Source organism: Alternaria dauci, chromosome 2 (assembly GCF_042100115.1).
Source record: "Alternaria dauci strain A2016 chromosome 2, whole genome shotgun sequence".
Lineage (NCBI taxonomy): Eukaryota > Fungi > Ascomycota > Dothideomycetes > Pleosporales > Pleosporaceae > Alternaria > Alternaria dauci.
Window position 1 is genome coordinate 3,924,610 of NC_091273.1, and position 18,876 is coordinate 3,943,485.

Consider the following 18,876-nt stretch of genomic DNA (forward strand, 5'->3'; position numbering starts at 1 on the left):
AACCGGTGTTGTGGTACCGATGAAGCAAAGAAACGCCATTTGACTTACAGGTATGGTTCCCTGATTCTCTACGACGTCGCCATGGAATGGCGTTGGGTATTTGAATCCATGCAGCTACGAAGCGATGTGCGGATTTAAAGGTTCTCCTCAATCGAGAAAGGACGGAGTGAGAGTGACGTGGGTGCCGAAGCAATCCAACCGCTCACAGCATGCCAGCTGCAGCCAAATCCCGGTAGACCTTCTCAGGCATGACGTTGCCTTCATTGTCCTCCATCTCGACCACGTTCTCAGCAAGCAGCTTCTGTTTCTTCTGGTCCTTTTGAATCTTTCGCCACAGATCCTCCGCTTCCTTGATGCTGGTAATCTCCCTGAAAAGGGTAGTATTGGTAATTCCGAGACACTTGAGCCCGTGGATATGGCGGGGTTCGTTGAAGTGCTTGTCAAATGCGCGCCGGCCCATGTATACGAAGTTTCCGCAGATCTCGCAGGGGAATTCGACGCCAAGTCCGTGGAGCTTGTAAAGCCAAAAAGGAATCGGTTTGCCATCCCAGGCAAGTGGAAGCTTGAGCGGGTTGTAGATCTTGTCTTCGCTATCAGATTCATTATCCTCCTCTTTTCCACCATTCTCAGGTCTCTCAGAGTACAGTTGCTCCAGCTCTTGTTGTCGCTCACGCTCAGTCATACCCTGCTTCCGCTCGACGTTGACTTTGGTATCGCTGCGCTCCGTCTGCATGGCTGCAGCGAGCTTTCGTATCCGGAACTCTCGCTCGGCAACCGCACGCTCCTTGAAGCGTTGCAAATCTGCTGCACCACCTGTCTGCTTCTCACCGTCTTGCGCGCCATTCTGACCCTCCTGTACTGCTTTCTTGTGCTTCTTGCCGGACAGATGTGCTTCGTAGACAGTCTCTTTCGAGAATCCCTTCTTGCAAGCTGAGCACCAGATACCCTCGCCCTGTGCTTCACCGTTGACTGGTGCCGATGCCGATGTCTTCTTCTCCCAGCCAGGAACTTCGTCCTTCTCCCACAACTCCTCAAACTCCTTATCAAAGTTAGCGAAGAGCTTGTCCAAGTTCTCCAGCGGCTTCGTCCGTCGCATGAAGCTCTCGAGGTAGTCTTGTAGGGCTTTCAAGTAATGAAAGTAGGCCTCTGACTTCTTCTGCTCGCGCCGAATGTTGCATTGCGGAGGGGTGAAGACATCGAACAGATCGAGGTACTGCAGATAGGTCAGGCGGCGCGCGTTTTGCTGAACAGGAAGGTTCAAGTACTGCTCGTGCAGCGTAGTCAGGTCAAAGAAGCGACCAAAGCCCTCTTCACCAGTGAACATGGAGTCGATGGCTGCGATTGATTGCACGTGTTCTTCGGGTGAGCGCTTCTTGTAGGCCTTCTCCAGATTCTCGACGGGCTCGTTTGGGTATCGGTTGTGGAAGTCTTTGATGGATGCGATTTCTTTCATGAAAGACTCCATGGGGTCTCCCATGGTGATGGCGCGCACCTCGTCCTCCTTCTTGTTGTCCTCATCTTGGTAGATCTTCAAGAGGCGACTCGACTGGCTTTCGATTTGCTCTAGGAAGCGCGCAATATCGTGGTCACGTGCGAGACGATCGCGGATCTGACGTAATGTTAGCATGCAACTGGCAACAGATGCGATAGATGTGCCTACGTGTGGGGGGTCTTCGAGAAGGCGCTCTGCAGCGGCGTCCTCGAGGCGCTCCAAGTCCTCGTGAAGCTGGCGCTGGTCTTCCAAAAGCATATCTGTGGTCGCCTGTAGGAACTATGAGTCTCTTGTATAGCAGTGGTTCGGTAGTGAATTGCAGACCTTTGCGGCGGTGACGAGTATGAGCTCCTGGTGGAGGTTGTCGCGGCGACATAAATCGCAAAACGCGCTAGTAAACGGAGCTAGCGCGCCGAGGCTCCGGCCCTCCGCAAAGCTCAGGCGCAACTGCTCCCAAACTTTCTTGCACATCGTGAACGCCCATCGAAAACTACCGTACACCCGATACAAACCCCCGAAATCATAGACAAAATGGCGGACGGAATCGATCGAAATGCCGACGACAAGATGGAGTTCTCCACTTCCAAGGAGGTCACGGTCGCGCCAACCTTCGAGGCCATGCACCTCAAGGAGAACTTGCTGCGCGGTATCTACGCCTACGGTTACGAATCGCCTTCAGCCGTGCAGTCACGTGCTATTGTGCAAATCTGCAAAGGTCGCGACACTATCGCGCAGGCGCAGTCCGGAACGGGAAAGACTGCGACTTTCTCCATCTCTATCCTTCAGGTCATCGACACGGCTGTGCGCGAGACGCAGGGTACGTCATATGTGGTTTGGCAGACAGGACCATACTAATGAGATACAGCACTCGTACTGTCGCCCACTCGCGAACTTGCGACCCAGATTCAGCAGGTCATCGTCGGTCTCGGTGACTACATGAACGTACAATGCCACCCATGCGTCGGAGGAACCAATGTGGGCGAGGACATCCGCAAGCTCGACTACGGCCAGCACGTTGTCTCTGGAACCCCGGGACGTGTTGCTGACATGATTCGCCGCCGCAACCTTCGCACACGCAACATCAAGATGCTCGTTCTCGATGAAGCCGATGAGCTCCTCAACCGTGGTTTCCGTGAACAAATCTACGACGTCTACCGCTACTTGCCACCCGCGACACAGGTCGTGGTCGTTTCAGCCACCCTGCCCTACGATGTGCTCGAGATGACAACCAAATTCATGACGGACCCCGTGCGCATTCTGGTTAAGCGTGACGAATTGACGCTAGAGGGCCTCAAGCAATACTTTATCGCCATCGAGAAGGAAGAGTGGAAGTTTGACACGCTGTGCGATCTCTATGACACACTCACCATTACACAAGCAGTAATCTTCTGCAACACCCGCCGCAAGGTTGACTGGCTCACCGACAAGATGCGTGAGGCCAACTTCACCGTATCCTCCATGCATGGAGAGATGCCCCAGAAGGAGCGAGACAGCATCATGGCCGACTTCCGCCAGGCCAACTCTCGCGTGCTCATCTCAACCGATGTGTGGGCGCGTGGTATTGACGTGCAACAAGTGTCGCTGGTCATCAACTACGATCTTCCCTCGAACCGTGAGAACTACATCCACAGGATCGGTCGAAGCGGGCGATTCGGACGCAAGGGTGTGGCTATCAACTTCGTCACTCAGGATGACGTTCGTATTCTCCGTGACATTGAGTGTAAGTTTCACCGGATTCATCTCAAATCACTCGCTAATTCCCGCAGTGTACTACTCTACCCAGATCGATGAGATGCCCATGAACGTTGCGGACCTGCTCTCATAGACTTTCGAGCGGAGGAGAAACGCATTGCGCAAAACGAACAGGAAGCATGTCGGCCATATACATTCAAGGTCATGAGGTCGAATAGACGCTCAGTCAGGGAATACTACCCGCTCCGAGCGGCGCACTGGAAGTGGAGGAAGGGGCTCTCTAGCCGAGCAGTAAGCCCACCTCCACCATGAGGCTTGTCTTTCCCTGGCTAACTTTGCGATTCTGGCCAGAACTAAATTGTAACAAATACCCATGACGTACCTACAACCTGCGAACTCGATAGCTTTCGATGATTCTTAGCGGTGCTCTAATTCGATGATTAGATCCAGTTTCGACTTTCCCTGCTATACTATAATGATCCGAATCCACGATTCATTTCATGGCACCATAATCTTGCTCTGGATCGCGGATCTTTGACTTGAGAGTCTGGTCTCCCGTAACCATATGCGGCACCGCTGTTGTACGAACACCAAGGCAGGTCAAAAACATCACCCCTGTCGCTTATAGTGGTAATCATAACGCCACCTCCTGCCAGGTGGAGGGTGGAATCAAGTCATCAATACTTCATTACTGGGTCATACGTCATTTCAGGCGCACATTGTTGTCGCGAATGTTTGTGTTGCTTACACACCAAGTCTTTGTGCTTCCGTAGTGGTGGCGAATCCAGTGACTTGGCCGATTTGACGACGCGATCTCTCGAGCTGGTGATGATGTACCTGTAAGTCGATACTCTATCCATCGTTAACACTATTTTTTTTCAAACGATATTGGAGTGTCTTGTGGCTCGAATGTCTCGGGCCACAGCAAAGCATTAGTACACGTACCATACGCTGTAAACTTCTGCCCACAATGCAGCTGGATCATCTATAATTCTACTGTCCCTTATTGGAAAGTCTTTTATCACATATACGACACATGCATCGCTGAGTTTATAATTCGCCGATTATGGGTCAACATAGCACCAATGGCTGCAGTGGGTCGCAAACACATCATGAAAGAGAACGGGTGCACCAGCAAATGGAACGTCAAAACATATGCAGGGCTGCGGGAATCTGTAGACCATAAATGTGGAGTTCGTGTAGCGCAGGGACCGAAGGCAAGAGATATAATTACAAGGATATTTTGGTGCAAAAGTATTGAAAAGAATCGCCTATTGACGAAAATAGAAATCTGTGAGTAATCTGCGAACAATGAACTTGCTCAGCCTCCTCTCAGCCGTTTGGTAGTACCATGATATCGAGTTCTGGGGCTTTGCATGATGTATAGACCCTGCCTCGATATCCTCGTTCACCCTATCATACAATTCCAGGCCCTTCGTCCTTCCGATATCGCATCGGAATCCTCTGGTATCATGATGAAATGGTCTTCAAGTATGGTAGAGGAAGTAGCAAGCTGAGAGTAAAGTCACAGTCGAATCCACCACAAATATTTCGCCAACAGTCTTCTTCTCAAGCTCCAAATGCGTATTTCTCTTATGTCTACTAACTTCTCCTTCTTGCCTCTACATCCCTATTTGTATTCACAAGATCAACATAGCTAACGTCCTTTAGACTCTACAAAGACACGTACATTCTTCCACTCTCATTGGCCCGCATTCCAGCTGACCCAACTCCCAGCTACAAACCACCCTTCAAGATGCAGCCCACCGCCTTCGTCGCCGTCAGCTTCGCCTTCGCCGCCGTTGGCTTCGCCGCCGTCGCCGTTGACAAAAGCACCAGGATTTATACGACTACCTTCTCAACTATTGGCGCTACAAAAGCCACGCCGCCTCCTGCCGTTCTCTGGAAGACGACCAGCACCAAACCTTCAGTCATTACCCCGACCTTGACTACATATCTCCAACCCTCTACTGTTTACGTTACGATCACCAGGACTGAATAGACAGACCATGTCGTGTCCATCCGTCGTATCTAGAGTACGTTCGGACAAACTGCTCTACAATGTGGAAACTTTGGAATCTATGTGGTGGGGCTTTGACGTCGGGAAAGATTGCTGATTGGATTATGTTTATGGACCAAGTTATTTATAAACATGTCTAGCTGGTTTGAGAGAATCGATACGGCACCCCACAAGAATAGCAAATGGTCGGTTCGAGGGGATGGGGGTCTTATTGCGAAATGGATAGTAACCACAAGGAGTGTTCATTGTCTGGTTGGTGATTCGTGTTCTTTAACAGATTGACGTGCCCTTTCGACTTGGGTGTTGCCAGCGTGTCCTATAAACTGTGAGTGACGTCAGGAGATAAGGCCAGCTAACACGAATTACTCTCTCTTCTTCGGTACACGTGTAGGGGAAAATATATTAGCATTATGAATATGAATACACCATATTATCTCCGTAGATATTCTCAAGCCGTGGATCCATCACCAAAAGCGAGCTGCATCCTTCGTACGTGTGCAGCTCGTCGCTTAGCTTGCACTGGCACGGACTTCTTCTCTCCAACACCATTTTGACTTGCATTTGAGGGTACCGGAGAGGCCGCTACTTGTACAGGAGGAGATGATATGGTAGGTGCGATCTCTACTTGCAAGTCTGGCTTCGAGGTCGTAGTTGGCTGTTCTTGCCGCACTGGAGGCGAGAGTATTGGCTGCTCCGTATCGATCACTTGGTGCCTTACTTCAGTAGCTGAGGCTTGTCGCACCAGATCCTCCGCCATTGTTTTGACAGGCTTGTGGCTGCATAGACGTTGTTGTAGGACTGAGAGCACAACATCGTCATCGTCTAGCTGTTCTGGTGTCTCCGCTGGGTTGACTGGTGTATATTGAGGAGCATCTTCCGTGATAATACGCGGCGATGACACAGTCGCATCAGCAGATGATTTGGCATCTTGGTGGGTTACTCCTCCCAGGTGGGAAGATGTGGCAGGGGTTTCGGCAAGAGTGGTAACCGTGGGCGACGGCGCCACATTGCATGATCGGTTGCTCGATGTTTGCGATATCCTCTTTGACATGCGTTGCGACGGTCGCTGACTACTCGGTCGACGAATGGGCTCGTCATCGGTGAAAACTCTAACACTGACAAGAGAGCTGGGCGAACGTAGCGTGTGTACCGATGTTGCATAGTAGGATAAAGGTGTCATCGCATGCTCCGAAGACTCCGAGCTGGCTCTTCGCGAGCCAGAAACGTCTAAAGACGTTGGAAACGTGTTTGTGTCTTGAAGCTCATGCTGTGGAGACTGTACGCGCCCTGTGTTGCTTGAAGGTAGCTGCCCTGATGAGAGTTGCGCTGGATCCGCCTCAACTGCGAGATCCGGTAGACTACTTGTGACTGCCTCTGCTGTCGATGTATTTTCGGGGACTACGGGTAATACATGACCGGTCGTCGGGCTAGAAGTTAAAGAAATGGATGGCACTGGTAACGTAGGTGATGCCGCCCATTCTCTACTGGGCAACCTGTCGCTTGCTGCGCTGGGAAGCACGTAATCCCCCAAATCATCAATAAGTGACGGTTGGCTCTTCAGATATGGTAGTTCTGATGGCAAGGACCTGTGCTTCTCGGTTTGCCTTTGTATATCGATCGAAGTTGCGCGGTATCGCCTCGCTACCATGGGCACATTGACTGTTCCTTGTGTAGATAGAGTAGAATCGTTGCGCTCAATCGACGTACTAGCAACCTTGGGAGAAGAGGTAGCGACATCGATAGAGGTATGGGATCCTGATTCTCGAGGTGCGGACTGCCTGGTGTAGTCTGTACGTGCTCGCGGCCTTCTATGTAAAGCTGACGTTTCGGCTTGAGACTCACGGGATACACGGGGACTCAAGAAGATCTGTGAGTTCTGACTCTCCTCTAGGTCCAAGTCAGCCGGTGTGCTACCCGCCAACTCCACTGGCGCTGTATTTTCGCTGCTGGCTGTATATAGTTAGTTGAGAATTGCTTCTTTCAACATGTGTGATACTCACTCTCGACGTCGTGCTTTTCGACTTCAGATGCTAGAGTGACGTTTGATCCAAACAGGTTCGTGTGACTCGCCGTTCGGTTCTTTTGCCTTGAATAGGGTCCACGTAGCGCATACTTCTCATCATGAGGTACCCATGGTCGCACGGGAGCCTCGAAGATGGGATCTTGCGCGATGGCTCCAGGTTTACCGCACAGCTCCGCGGTCTGCATAACGTATATAGCACCTGTCAACTGGGTGTGACATTGATCTAGTTGTTGCTTCTTTTTCAGAAGCCTCTTCTGATTCTTCAGACCCCACTCAAGCTTGCGCTTCGATGCAACTGTGCCTCCGTCTCCATCATGGCCCCAGGCTGTGTCCATGTCCATACCGATGTCATTGAGAGCACGCCGCACCTCGAGCAAAGAGCTCTCGATCCATCTTCGTTTGGTTGGATAAGCATCCAAGAAGTTCGAGACCGTCGACGAGATAAAAAGACGCGTCGCTTCTTCGATATCTTGTCGTACTTGTTGGATGATACTCACAAAGGCAATGGTGTCTGTTGAAGCCTTCTCGGAAGAAAGAACATAATCGGCGAAGTAGTAGGTAGTCGGAATTGCTGGAAAGTCGCGCGATAGATCATCTGGCGTTTCTCTCGGAATGGCAGTTGATGGCCGATGGTCTTCAGAATTGCTGGACTCCAGTTTCGGCCGCCCGGTCTTGCGTTGGAAGTACCTCAGCCTCGTTCCATCGGTTTCCGTAGGCGCTGAACTGGGGAGATCAGCCCGATGCAGTGTTTCCGGAAGGAACAAGCCAGCCGTGGGCAACATCGAAGTCAATGTTGGCATAAGTCTCGTTCGTATTACTTTGAGCTGAGCGCACTATCGCTGTAAAGATTTCGAGAGTAGCTGGAAGCGCGCATAGTCTAAGCAATGGTAGGAGATGCTTGTACCAGGCACAGAAGCACGAACCCCGCAGACAGTGACGCAGTCGTTGGTGCGTCGGAGCTTGAGATGTATACAATTGGTTCTGGGCGCTCTTGGTCCAGTTTCGTGCGTCGGCCTATCCGATCAGAATACCCGCTCAACCATGGGATAACGACCAGTCGACTACTGCGGTTCGATGCAGCGGCAAAGCGGTGGTTGGGGGCGGAGATCAACAACTCAGGCGCGGGTGTTGGTGTCACACAGTCATGCAGCGTTGTTGTCCTGCACCGCGCTACATTATGCGGAGTTTGTCTCGCCGGAATTGGTGTAATTTACTTATAGAGTACTGATTTTCAGTCCAAAGCTCGGTATTGGGCTACGCCGCAAGGGTGTCATTGCTTATTTTGAATGTCTGGACTCCGCCTCATTGGGGGCCAAAATACAATCAAAAGTGGCCCCCTGCAGAGACTCTGGAAGCACAATTGTGGGAATGTAGAGCGAGCCAATCCCTTCGATAAGCTATTGCACATGGGATTTTAACCTTGAACTACGGCGAAGGATGTTTGCGCTCCAGTACAAAGCCATCTTGCAACGAGCTTTGCTGCTTGGTAAGCACAGCGTCGGTCAACTTTGTGGATATGATAGTCTATAGCGCTGAGGTTCCCATGAATCCCGGAACGTCAACCAGACGGAAACTCGCATCGCTAGGAGGCTTGGACAGGTTCCACCTATGGGATATATCTTCCACGAAGGTCTCCTTGCGTAGGCCGACGTCTTAAGCGTCCAATCGTCTGACTACAGCCTCGCTGAACGGCCGCGGCGGGTTGACTGGGTGGCCAGCCTCGTCCGCCACTTGCACAAGAGCGGGGAATATGCACAACTCCCCTGAAGTGACACCTTGCTCCTCCTGCCACTCGAATTCCCATGCACTAGGCTGAGAGAAAAGCGTGAAAGCAAACAGTGCAGCCCGCTTTAGCAATTCCTCGAGGTTTCGCTTGCGCTCTTCATTATTCATACGAGTGTCAGCATATGGCTGCAGTACGTTGTCTAACGTCGCGAGAGTTGCTTGTATGCTTGCATGTCGACTGTCAGAGGGACTGAAGGGATTGCGAACGTAGCTAGACTGCATCAACTCCGCAGTCATAACCCGCCAGCGCGCCATCAACGAGATTTGACCTAAAAGACCATTAGTTATTGCAGATTAAACATGCTGTTTTTACGCACCCTGATAGCCGCGATCTCCGGCTGAAATAGCTTGGTAACAATGGGCGACTTCAGAGGGCAAAAGGCTCTTTGAAGGGTCTTTGGAAGGCTGAATTTTTGAGACGACCACCCAAGCGATGACGAACCTCAAGGCAATCTCCCTGGTAGCGGCGTTTCCCACTAACGTAGTAAGGGTTCCTATTGAGATTGGTAGATTCGATCCCAATGCCTGAAGATCGTCATGATCGATTAAGCCAGGGCTGATACGACTGGTGTGATAATAACTTTGGACGTGATTCTTGATAGCGTTGCTTATCTTCGATACATCGCCAGAGATGGCCTTGTCTTCTAACGGTTGAGGAAATACACCCCCGGGGGCCGAATTCGAAGACGGTTGTCCAGTCAATGGTATAGCATTCGCAGAGAACCCTTTCTCATTTGAAGACGTTGCGTACGTGTTCGTCTGTGAATACTGAGTTTTTGGTGCACTCCTTCTGCGCCAGCAAGCCCACAGAGCGAGTCCAGCGATCAAGGCACCTGCAGCAAGGCAGCCGATTGCGATACCAGCGATCGCGCCTGTGGAGATTCCAGGATCGCTGTTTGTTGATTGCGAACTACCTTTGGAGGCGGAAGGTAAAGCAGCCGACCCTGAAGCGGCCGACACTGAAGGTGGTATGGTAGTGAGTCCTTGAGAAAGAGAAGATGTTGTCGACACCGCTGCTCCTGTAGCAGGAGGCAATGTGGAGCTAGAAGTTGGACCGAGTGTAGGGAGGGCAGACTGGAACCAAATCTGTGGAGGAGCAGTTGCGTATGAGAGAGTCAAAGTCTCCTCTACTACTTTAACATCGCCAGGCTTTACTACCGACTCCGGCTCCTTGCCATATATAACGCCCGAACTGATAGGAAACTGAACTGTGACGGTTGTGAAATTAACGCCGTTGATTTGGAGGGGAACGAGAGTGAATCCAGTGGTAGCTGCTGGATCCGCCAGATTGAGAATGGTAGTCTGCCATGTCACGGAACCTTGGGCTATCGCATCTGCACCCGCAACGCTCATCATCGTTGAATCGATGCCAGACAATGACGTATTTCGGTGGATATATGAGGGAGATGAGATGATTCTGCGCGAAGAAGAGCGCGAGGGCGAGACACCAATTAAGAGTAACTAGAGGCCAGCTGAAAGCTCAGTTCATAGACAGTTTTAGGGATTCCAGTACGCTCCCGGTAGAACACATACCCCAATATAACATCGCGTCCCACCTGCGTCGATCCTAGTGGAGCCCATGCCCTTTGTCCGCTAGTTCTGACATATCAGAAGCCTTCGTTCCCGTCAGGCGTTCGGTAATACAAAATGTGCTTGATTGCGGCCCCCAAGGCGCACTCATCATGCACAAAGCGCGTATTCGTAAAATAGAGACACATGGGGGCTAAAATGGCGCCCAGCTGTGATCGGTCAAAAGACGCTGTGCCGCAAGGCTGAGACACAGGGGCCACCCGAAGGCACCTGCATGGCTCCTACATCCTATAGATACATGATAAGGCGAGAAGGTAGCAACGGAGACAGTGTCACCGACAACGAGACCAAGATGGAGCGAAATGAGCGGCCGCATATGATCGTAGGAGTAGATTTGGGGATGACATGTAAGTGCTGACGAGGCTGGGTTCAGCTAGAGCGAAGGGCGTGTGTGGGGACCAACACCCAATTTGGCTAAGCGTGTACTGTTGGATCACGTGGTGTTTGCTACGCGGGTTGAAGACTGACGCAGACATGTATCTAGGTACCGGCGTGGCATATGTAAATCTCTCCATCGGCAGCGAGACTGTTCGTTGGGTGCAGAAGTGGCCTGGTCGATTTCAAGCAAACGAAAACAAAATTCCCACAGTAGTAGTCTACCCAACTGGCTCCAAAGATCCGTCATCATGGGGATTTCTTTCCGAGACCGCTGCGGAGACCGCTGCAGACGACAAGGAGTACAAGGAGTGGTTCAAGACGTGCCTAGATCCAGATAAGCTGCGCCGCAAGCAACTTGAGGATCCAGAAGGCGCACCAGAAAGCCTGCAGGAAGTTGAGAAATGGTACAGCGACTACATGCGCAAGATGTACGAGTATCTTTCTTTCAAACTGGGTGGAGAGCTTTCGGGGGTTGGCTGGGAAGAGGCCAGAATCGAGTTCATTTTCAGCGTACCCACAACTTGGGCTCTAATACCGACGGTCGAGAATTTCAAACGGCTTGTGAAAGAGGCGGGCTACGGTACGCATCCAAATCACGATGTGAGCATAGGCTTGACAGAGGCTGAGGCCGCTGCTGTGCATGTTTCCACGGAAGCACCAGGCATCTTCCGTGAGAACGACGTCCTCCTAGTCTGTGACGCTGGAGGTGGGACCACGGATCTCAGTGTGCTCAAAGTCACTGGCACAGTCAATCAAGCTATCGATCTCCAGCAGATGGATGTGGTTTTCGGAGAGACGATCGGTTCTGCTGCTATCGATTATGAGTTCGAGAGGCTGGTAATGCATCGATTGACACTCGCACACAGCACAAACCCTCTGCCTGTCGACCCTGCAGATGCCGGATGGGAAATGATGAAGAGTCGGGACTTTCAAGCAGTCAAGTGCGAATACGGTGCTCCTGACGATACGCCACTATTCAGCATAGGTATTCCGCGCGTTCCTCACACATACAACAACTCTGATCCGGAAGTTCGGATCCGCAGCGGAGAAATGACATTTGAACGGGCGGACCTCCAGCGGTTGTTCGATAAGCAGATTGCAAAGTTGTTCAAGCTGATCGACACGCAGCTGCAATCGCTATTCCAGAAGTTTCCAAGAGAGAATGTAGCGCATCTTGTTCTTAGTGGCGGTTTGGGCAATAGCGCATACGTGCAGTCGCAACTCCGAAAGTACTATGCGCGCACCTCATTCCCGAACGCCGAGTCAATCTCGGTGAGCATAGCACCTGACCCTCAGCTTGCTGTGTGTAAAGGTCTCGTCAGCGATCGTATGCGAAAGATCCTTACATCACGATCGGTCCTTGGATGGCGTTGCTGTCGCGCTTCATACGGCACGGTATGCAAGATCGCGTATGACAAGAAGAATCCCGAGCATCAAGGGAAGGCACTCGTTCTGGATCCATTGAACAACAAGCTGTACATTACGCAGTCGATAGCGTGGTTCGTCAAGAAGGGCGCGCCGGTAAGTGTGGACAAACCGATCGAGCACAACTTCATCAAGAAGGTCGACCCAGGCGACCCCAGAAGGGCATTTCCAACGACGGTCGTCGAGAGTGATCTGGAAGCGGCGATGCTACCAGATCAGATGAACCAATGTATGCATGCAGAGGAGTATCCACTTGGTTGGTGCAAGTTTGCTAACAGCTCTTGTAGACACGCGTATTCTGTGCGAGATCAGTTCAGATCTCTCCGCCGCAGACGAAAGGAAGTTCCAAGAAAGGAACAAGCACTTCTGGTCGTTGCAGAAGCATTACTTGCGTATTGAGTACTCGGTGCGCGTCTTGATCGGACCTGCAGATATCCGTTTTGAGCTGTGGTTCAACGACCAGAAACTTAGTCGTGATGAGTCGATCAGGGTGGAATGGATGCCTGTGCAGATGCCGCAGCAGCCTCAGATAGCCGAGATGTCTGGAGCAGAAAGAGAGGCTGTTGAAATGTCGAATATGCCACCGACGCCAATAGGCGGTGCGCCCCCAAGTGGCGCATTTACTCCGGATGCGAACGGGAAGGTGATGCGGACAAGCAGCTTCGCGGTGGTGAACAGAAAGACTACGGCAGATACGGGCAAGAAGCCACGAGGGATGGGCGGGCTATTCGGGAAGAGTTCTTTTTTTGGGCGCGCTGCGTAGAATGGGGTTTGGATGGCGATGGCGGCGCGCGGGAGTGACGCGGTGCGCATTGGCCCGGACAGCAGCTTCCGGCAGCTAACGCTACGTAGCTGACACTACCTACTCGACAACTCCATCCTACTGTACATCCTGTGATCCTGAAGCCCACGATGCTAGACTATTATGCCATGATTGGTACCTGTACCGCAAGCAGGCAAACAGCCGTTCAGCCCCAAGCCGGCCACCATCCTGGTCACCTGCCTGTCTTGTGCTAATGTTGCACTGATCGAGATTCCAGCGCGTCAGCCTCGTCAGCCTCAGCTGCAGGCAGCGACATGGCCCGTCTGACTATAAGACGGAATTGCGAGAGAGCTGGCCCTGTACAAAGTATCCGTTTCTTCACGTGTCTTGTGTCTTAAGCAATCGCCATGCGCTATCTATCGTTCGCGGGTAAGAGCGGTGTGCAACCATAGTTTCCATCTCGACTGACATATCCAAAGTCGCCTTGTGCGGCCTTGTTGCGCCCGGCACGTCGTTCGATATATCACCGCAGGAAGTGCTCGATTCGAATACACCCAATCTCTTGACCGAGGCAGCTGTCGATCCTTGCTCGTTGGTCGATTCGCCAGCGGCAAATGCAAGCGTCCAGCTCGGTAGTTGGCTAGAGTGCGCCGTCAACGGTACATACACGCAGCGCCAGATCCTATTCTCGAACATGCTGACTCAAAATATAGGCTTCTATCCGTATCCCGCCAACACAGACTGGCCCAAAGGCCACGCCACATCGTTTTCGAAAGACATCAAATTCACATTCAACGACACGCACTACGACTTTGATGGCTCCCTCAGACTATACACGACTTTCAACGCGACCCTCGGCGTAGCATTCGCACCCTTCAAGCATGGTTTTATCAACACCCTTGGCATACCCAACATAAATGGCGATAAAGGTGGCTTTGTCTACATGATTGGCTGGGCAGGGGGGTTTCAGACTCGTGTCCAGCGCGATCTCTACTTCACCAATGCAGCATTTGCCGTGGTCAAAGAAGAGCACGGAGAGAGGAAAATTGTTGAATTCAGAGAGAGCAGCAACATTCCAAACACGGCGCACCTGCCCGAGGCTGTTGAGTGGGCATGCTCTTTTGATTAGTACGCGCTGCAGCGCGGCTAGATATTGTCAGCAAATACTCAAAACCAACTGGGTCTCCAGCTAGAGATCTCAACAAGCGCCGATCTCTCTTTCGGCATACACGACATCATAACACCTGCGATTCCGCCAATGCCTCTCCTCCAAGATAACCTCTCTTCGCTTCCGCCATTTGTTTCTGCAGCTCGTCCATCTTTTTCATCAGTTTCATAACACGCCTTTGTTTTTTTGCCTTCTGTCTCATCTGTGCCGTTGTCGATCCACTCAGATAACCGGTCATCGTTCAGCAATTCATTCTTTTCTCGAATGACTTTCAGGTCTTCCTCCATATTTTGGGTGGTGGAGCGGATGAGATTGATGTAATCTTGCTGCTTCAGGCATTTCTCAATTTTTGCAAACTCGTCGTCTAGCTGCCAGAGCAGGTACAGCCTCGTCGAAAGGCAGTGGGCTCGATCTTCAAGGTCCGTCAAGACGGGAGTAAGATCTTTGAGTTGGTGATACGACAGGGTATGGGTCGTGCTCATTGTGCTGGTTTCTGCAGTTGTGACAATATTGCGAAAACCTGTTCTTGCGACCCTGCTTTTATACATCAAAGCTTGGAGATGGAGAATACTCTCGATGTCTCCAGTATATGGCCACATTCTTTGCTGTACAGTGCAGGACTGTCACACTAAGTCGTGACGATCAATGTGAGCCAGGTTGTTCACCTTCAGCATTGAGTTGACAGCTTAACTCAGATCATGTACGGTCGGCTTCACACTGCTTTGGAGATTTTGAGACTGCAGACACAGAGTTGGCTTTGACAATCATCTGGAAAATAATAATAAAGGCGAAGTAAAAGCGTTGGCGATGCCCCGATTAGGACGAAGTTTAAGGCTGCTCCATCTCTTCAAATCCGTATGCAACGTCGGCCCTGATCTCCTTTACATGTTCCTCAACCAAGCTCAAGCTTTCCTCCAAATCCTTCTTGTCCGCCTTCGCCATCTCCAAAGCGCGGTGTCGCGGCCTGCCACTCACCACGTACACGCCCGCAATATCAGTAATATCGATGTCGTTCACGAGCTTTCGGTACTCCTCCACATCCCCATCCAGCATATCTAGCTCCGCTTTGAGGGACGCCACGGCACCGGCACTGTCGGTGGCTAGTATATCGGATTTGGCTTCGTGATGTAGGTGTGCGATTTTAGACCAGCGTGTTATTATCTTGTCGTAGTGTGAGGGGAGAACCTCCCAAAAGGTGGATGAAAAGAGTGTTACTCGAGGTTTTGCGTGTGGGCTTGACATGAGGGCGGAATTGATTGTTGTTTCTTGCTTCAGGTCGGCGCACACGTTGTTTTGTAGAGATGTGCATCGCTCTATAGAAGTGTGGTTCGACGACACAAAAGAAACTTCACACCGCGCTCGTGCTTGATAAGGGTTGAGAAGCTAGGGCGTCGGTGAAGAGGACTTGTCTTTGTTCTTATCATATGTCGCAGCACACGTACCAACGCAACCACATGATCTGACTCAAAGCCAGCCCTTTCACGCTCCAGAGTCTGGGTGTCACAACTCATATGTGACTTTCAGTGGATGGGGTAATATGCCACAGTCATGTTCCTCTATGAAACCAGCGCTGGAAATTCGTGTCTGATTCACAATCTTCTGAGAAGTCTGTGCCTGCCCTTGAAAACATGGCAGGACAGGAATATTTCATGTACATCAACGACTCACACAATGCCCTTGCAACAACCAAGACGCTCATAAATAGCACAAGTACGCTGTAGGATGAGAGAAAGGACAGGACAAAGAAGCTAGACAGAATTGGAGAAAACATGGATAAAGCTGGTAGATTACCGTCGAGAACACTGGATGAATTGACGAGCATCGACAGTAAGTTAACAAGCAAAATGATTCATCCAATCTCGATGATTCAACAACGCGAATACAACGTTGATTGTACGCCATGTTAGTTACTATATCGCCCACCAACACCTTTGCAGTGCGTGAAACAAGATAGATGTGTACCAAAAGGGAAAAATGGAAGCATTTCATTTAAAGGTTTTCAACATCACATACCAAACGCATAAAACTAAGCATGTCTCCATTGCCTCGTGCCAGGTCTAGTGTATCCCAGCCCACTGAATGAAATTCGTAGCGACGATACCTGGAAACAACCATGCCTCAGAAAGCCCAAACACTTGTGCCATGTGGGGAGTCTGGTTCGGAATTCGAAGACCTCGTTGACACCATCATTGAGATGAAGGATAAGATCCTAAGCTGCCTTGAGGAACTCAACTTACTTCATAGTCACTGCGTGCAAGCTACTCCCGGCACAAGAGAAGAACGCGATGCGGAAGCACAGATGTCGAAGATGGTTGCAGATATGGAAAGGCGGTTTCAGCAGATCGATACGCATTACGGCTGGGTGCTGACATCAGACCGTGCGCTTGTGGATGAAGTTCTTCGTTCGCGTTACGGGAGGATAATCGATGGCAGGATATGGTTAAAGAATGCTATTGAGAATCTGAAAGCTGCACGTCTTCTTTTAGTGGATAGTGCTCGGCGGGCTTTCTAAATAAAGAACATATATACTTCTCAGCCATACAATGCAAGCAAGTACTATGTTGATAGCTTCCAAATGGCCTTCAAGGTATATTTCCCGGAGCGCTAAGCCGATGGTGGTAACTCGCGAACCCTCAGTGTCGATGGAGGGCCAGGCAGCACCTGCAGATGCAATGTTCTTGGAAGAACTGTATGTCAAAATGGTGTGTTCAGGACCATGTGTGAAAGACATCAGACCGACCCCCAACGGACCAGATGCTACCAAGAAGGAGAAGCAGGATGTACCTCGGTACAAAACGTCATAGTCAACTATGGCAGGATTGTTTTACTTTTCTCGCAAACTCTATTACAGTCTACATGTCGTGCCACTATAGCACTGCAAGTGTAAGCAGTGTCCTGGTAGCAGATGTATCCCCTGCCACGCATAGTAGTAAATTCGATCGCCCAATTCTCTAGGTAGATCAAAGATCTTGTTGTAGAACTCTCTCCGTGTGATGATCGGGACTATGGGCTGATCGACGCGAGTGAGTACGGGCATATCGCTCTGTGACGGTACTGGTCTTGATTCCAAAGCCGCTCGCGTGTATACGCTAGCGCTTTGGAGGTTTTCGAGGCAGAAATGTCGTGCTGATGTGCGAACGACGTATGTATCGTGCTGCGGCGCGTCTCGAGGATCTTGGGTGGCTGCCGTGTCTCGTGTTACGACGTGAAGGGCGAAGTTCGCATTATTGCAGAGCAAAATTCAGTATCGCAGCCACACTTACGCTGATCCGCGCATAAAGCACATGCACAGGAGCGGTCGGGCACAGCTAGGTTGAGTAGACATGGTCGCGCAATCAACATGTCCACCTGCGGTACGTTGAGGGGTAGCTACCAAACCACTAATCGACGTCATCTCACTGCTGCCATGATGCGTATCGCGAAAGCTTCATGTCTGTGTATGCAGGCGACGACACGTGAGTGCGTCTCGGAAGTAGCGCAGAGAAGATGGGGCTCTCGGTCGCGCTGCTGTTTGGAATAATGTGAATGGTACGGATGGTGATCAACACGTCGTCCACGCGCGTTGACCAAGAGTGCGCAATAGGAAGCAGGACGCGGGCATCTTGAGTGCGGCTGGGTGAAAGAATTGGGTTTGGAGACTGGGGTGCCTGTAGCACACCAACGCGTCACAGACGCGTATCTAGCTCGAGATGACGTCATCAACGAACCCCTCAGACACTATCACGGAGACCTTCCCATTTCTCTTCCAACCACCTGCTCAAGTAGATGCAGTATCGTGCTCCTTACGAATCACTATGGCAAAAGCTGACGTTGTGGTCTATAATATCGCTGTCTTCATTGCCACCCTCCCTCTGTTAGAAATTGGGGCAGATAAATGTATTGACCACAGCGCTATCGTCGCTCGTCGCACCCGTATACCTGATACGCTCATTGGGCTTATCACTGCCGGAGGAGAGTGGGAAGAGGTGGGCCACCAGCTCTTTACAGGGGGCAGCATGCTAATCACATTGCGATTCAGCTTGCCGTCGTTATTGCATCGCTTGCACACAGTCGCGCGTCCCTGGCCATCGGCAATATTGTTGGGTCTGCTATCTCGAACATTCTGGGGGCTTTCTCCTTGGGGCTCTTATTATACGATAAGAACAAGACCATAGAGTTCGACCGAAGTTCGCGCATATACTCACTCGTTCTCCTTGTCCTCACGACCTTCGTAATACCAATTACGTACTTCTCTCAGAAGACGACATCGTTAGTCTGTGGCTCCATCTTGATCGCTTTCTTTGCCATCTACGTTGGCTCTGTAGGATGGCAAATAACCAAGGGGAATCTGACCGCTCCCGAGGACACCGATGATGACAGCAGCGACGAGGAGATTGGTGTTGATGAGAGCAGTGATGATGGGAGCACAGTTGCTGCCGCGGAGAGAATCTACGCTAGTGCTGATACAATCAATCAAGCATCGAACGAATCGGCACCTATTGCCACGAGTGGACAGACAAACCAAGGACACAGCTTAGCAACATCATCGTCATCTAGACAA

At 51.0% G+C, this 18,876-nt stretch overlaps 5 protein-coding genes across 5 annotated transcripts; 2 read left to right on the forward strand and 3 right to left on the reverse strand.

The window, feature by feature from the left end:
• Positions 1-202: 202 nt before the first annotated feature.
• Positions 203-1,750, reverse strand: ACET3X_003318 (uncharacterized protein; the record flags this gene model as incomplete). The annotated part of the gene is made up of 2 exons (XM_069448580.1): positions 203-1,609; positions 1,661-1,750. 2 exons carry the CDS (start codon positions 1,748-1,750, stop codon positions 203-205), a joined length of 1,497 nt encoding a protein of 498 aa, XP_069309865.1.
• A 273-nt stretch (positions 1,751-2,023) lies between these two features.
• ACET3X_003319 (uncharacterized protein) lies at positions 2,024-3,317 on the forward strand (the record flags this gene model as incomplete). Its single annotated transcript, XM_069448581.1, has 3 exons — positions 2,024-2,309; positions 2,358-3,212; positions 3,259-3,317. 3 exons carry the CDS (start codon positions 2,024-2,026, stop codon positions 3,315-3,317), a joined length of 1,200 nt encoding a protein of 399 aa, XP_069309866.1.
• Positions 3,318-6,602: 3,285 nt separating this feature from the next.
• On the reverse strand, positions 6,603-8,027 carry ACET3X_003320 (uncharacterized protein; the record flags this gene model as incomplete). Its single annotated transcript, XM_069448582.1, has 3 exons — positions 6,603-6,631; positions 7,047-7,154; positions 7,205-8,027. 3 exons carry the CDS (start codon positions 8,025-8,027, stop codon positions 6,603-6,605), a joined length of 960 nt encoding a protein of 319 aa, XP_069309867.1.
• Positions 8,028-8,880: 853 nt separating this feature from the next.
• Positions 8,881-10,368, reverse strand: ACET3X_003321 (uncharacterized protein; the record flags this gene model as incomplete). The annotated part of the gene is made up of 3 exons (XM_069448584.1): positions 8,881-9,281; positions 9,330-9,488; positions 9,927-10,368. 3 exons carry the CDS (start codon positions 10,366-10,368, stop codon positions 8,881-8,883), a joined length of 1,002 nt encoding a protein of 333 aa, XP_069309868.1.
• Positions 10,369-10,894: 526 nt separating this feature from the next.
• Positions 10,895-14,297, forward strand: ACET3X_003322 (uncharacterized protein; the record flags this gene model as incomplete). The annotated part of the gene is made up of 6 exons (XM_069448585.1): positions 10,895-10,949; positions 11,087-12,634; positions 12,693-13,004; positions 13,568-13,597; positions 13,648-13,827; positions 13,882-14,297. 6 exons carry the CDS (start codon positions 10,895-10,897, stop codon positions 14,295-14,297), a joined length of 2,541 nt encoding a protein of 846 aa, XP_069309869.1.
• Positions 14,298-18,876: the final 4,579 nt, after the last annotated feature.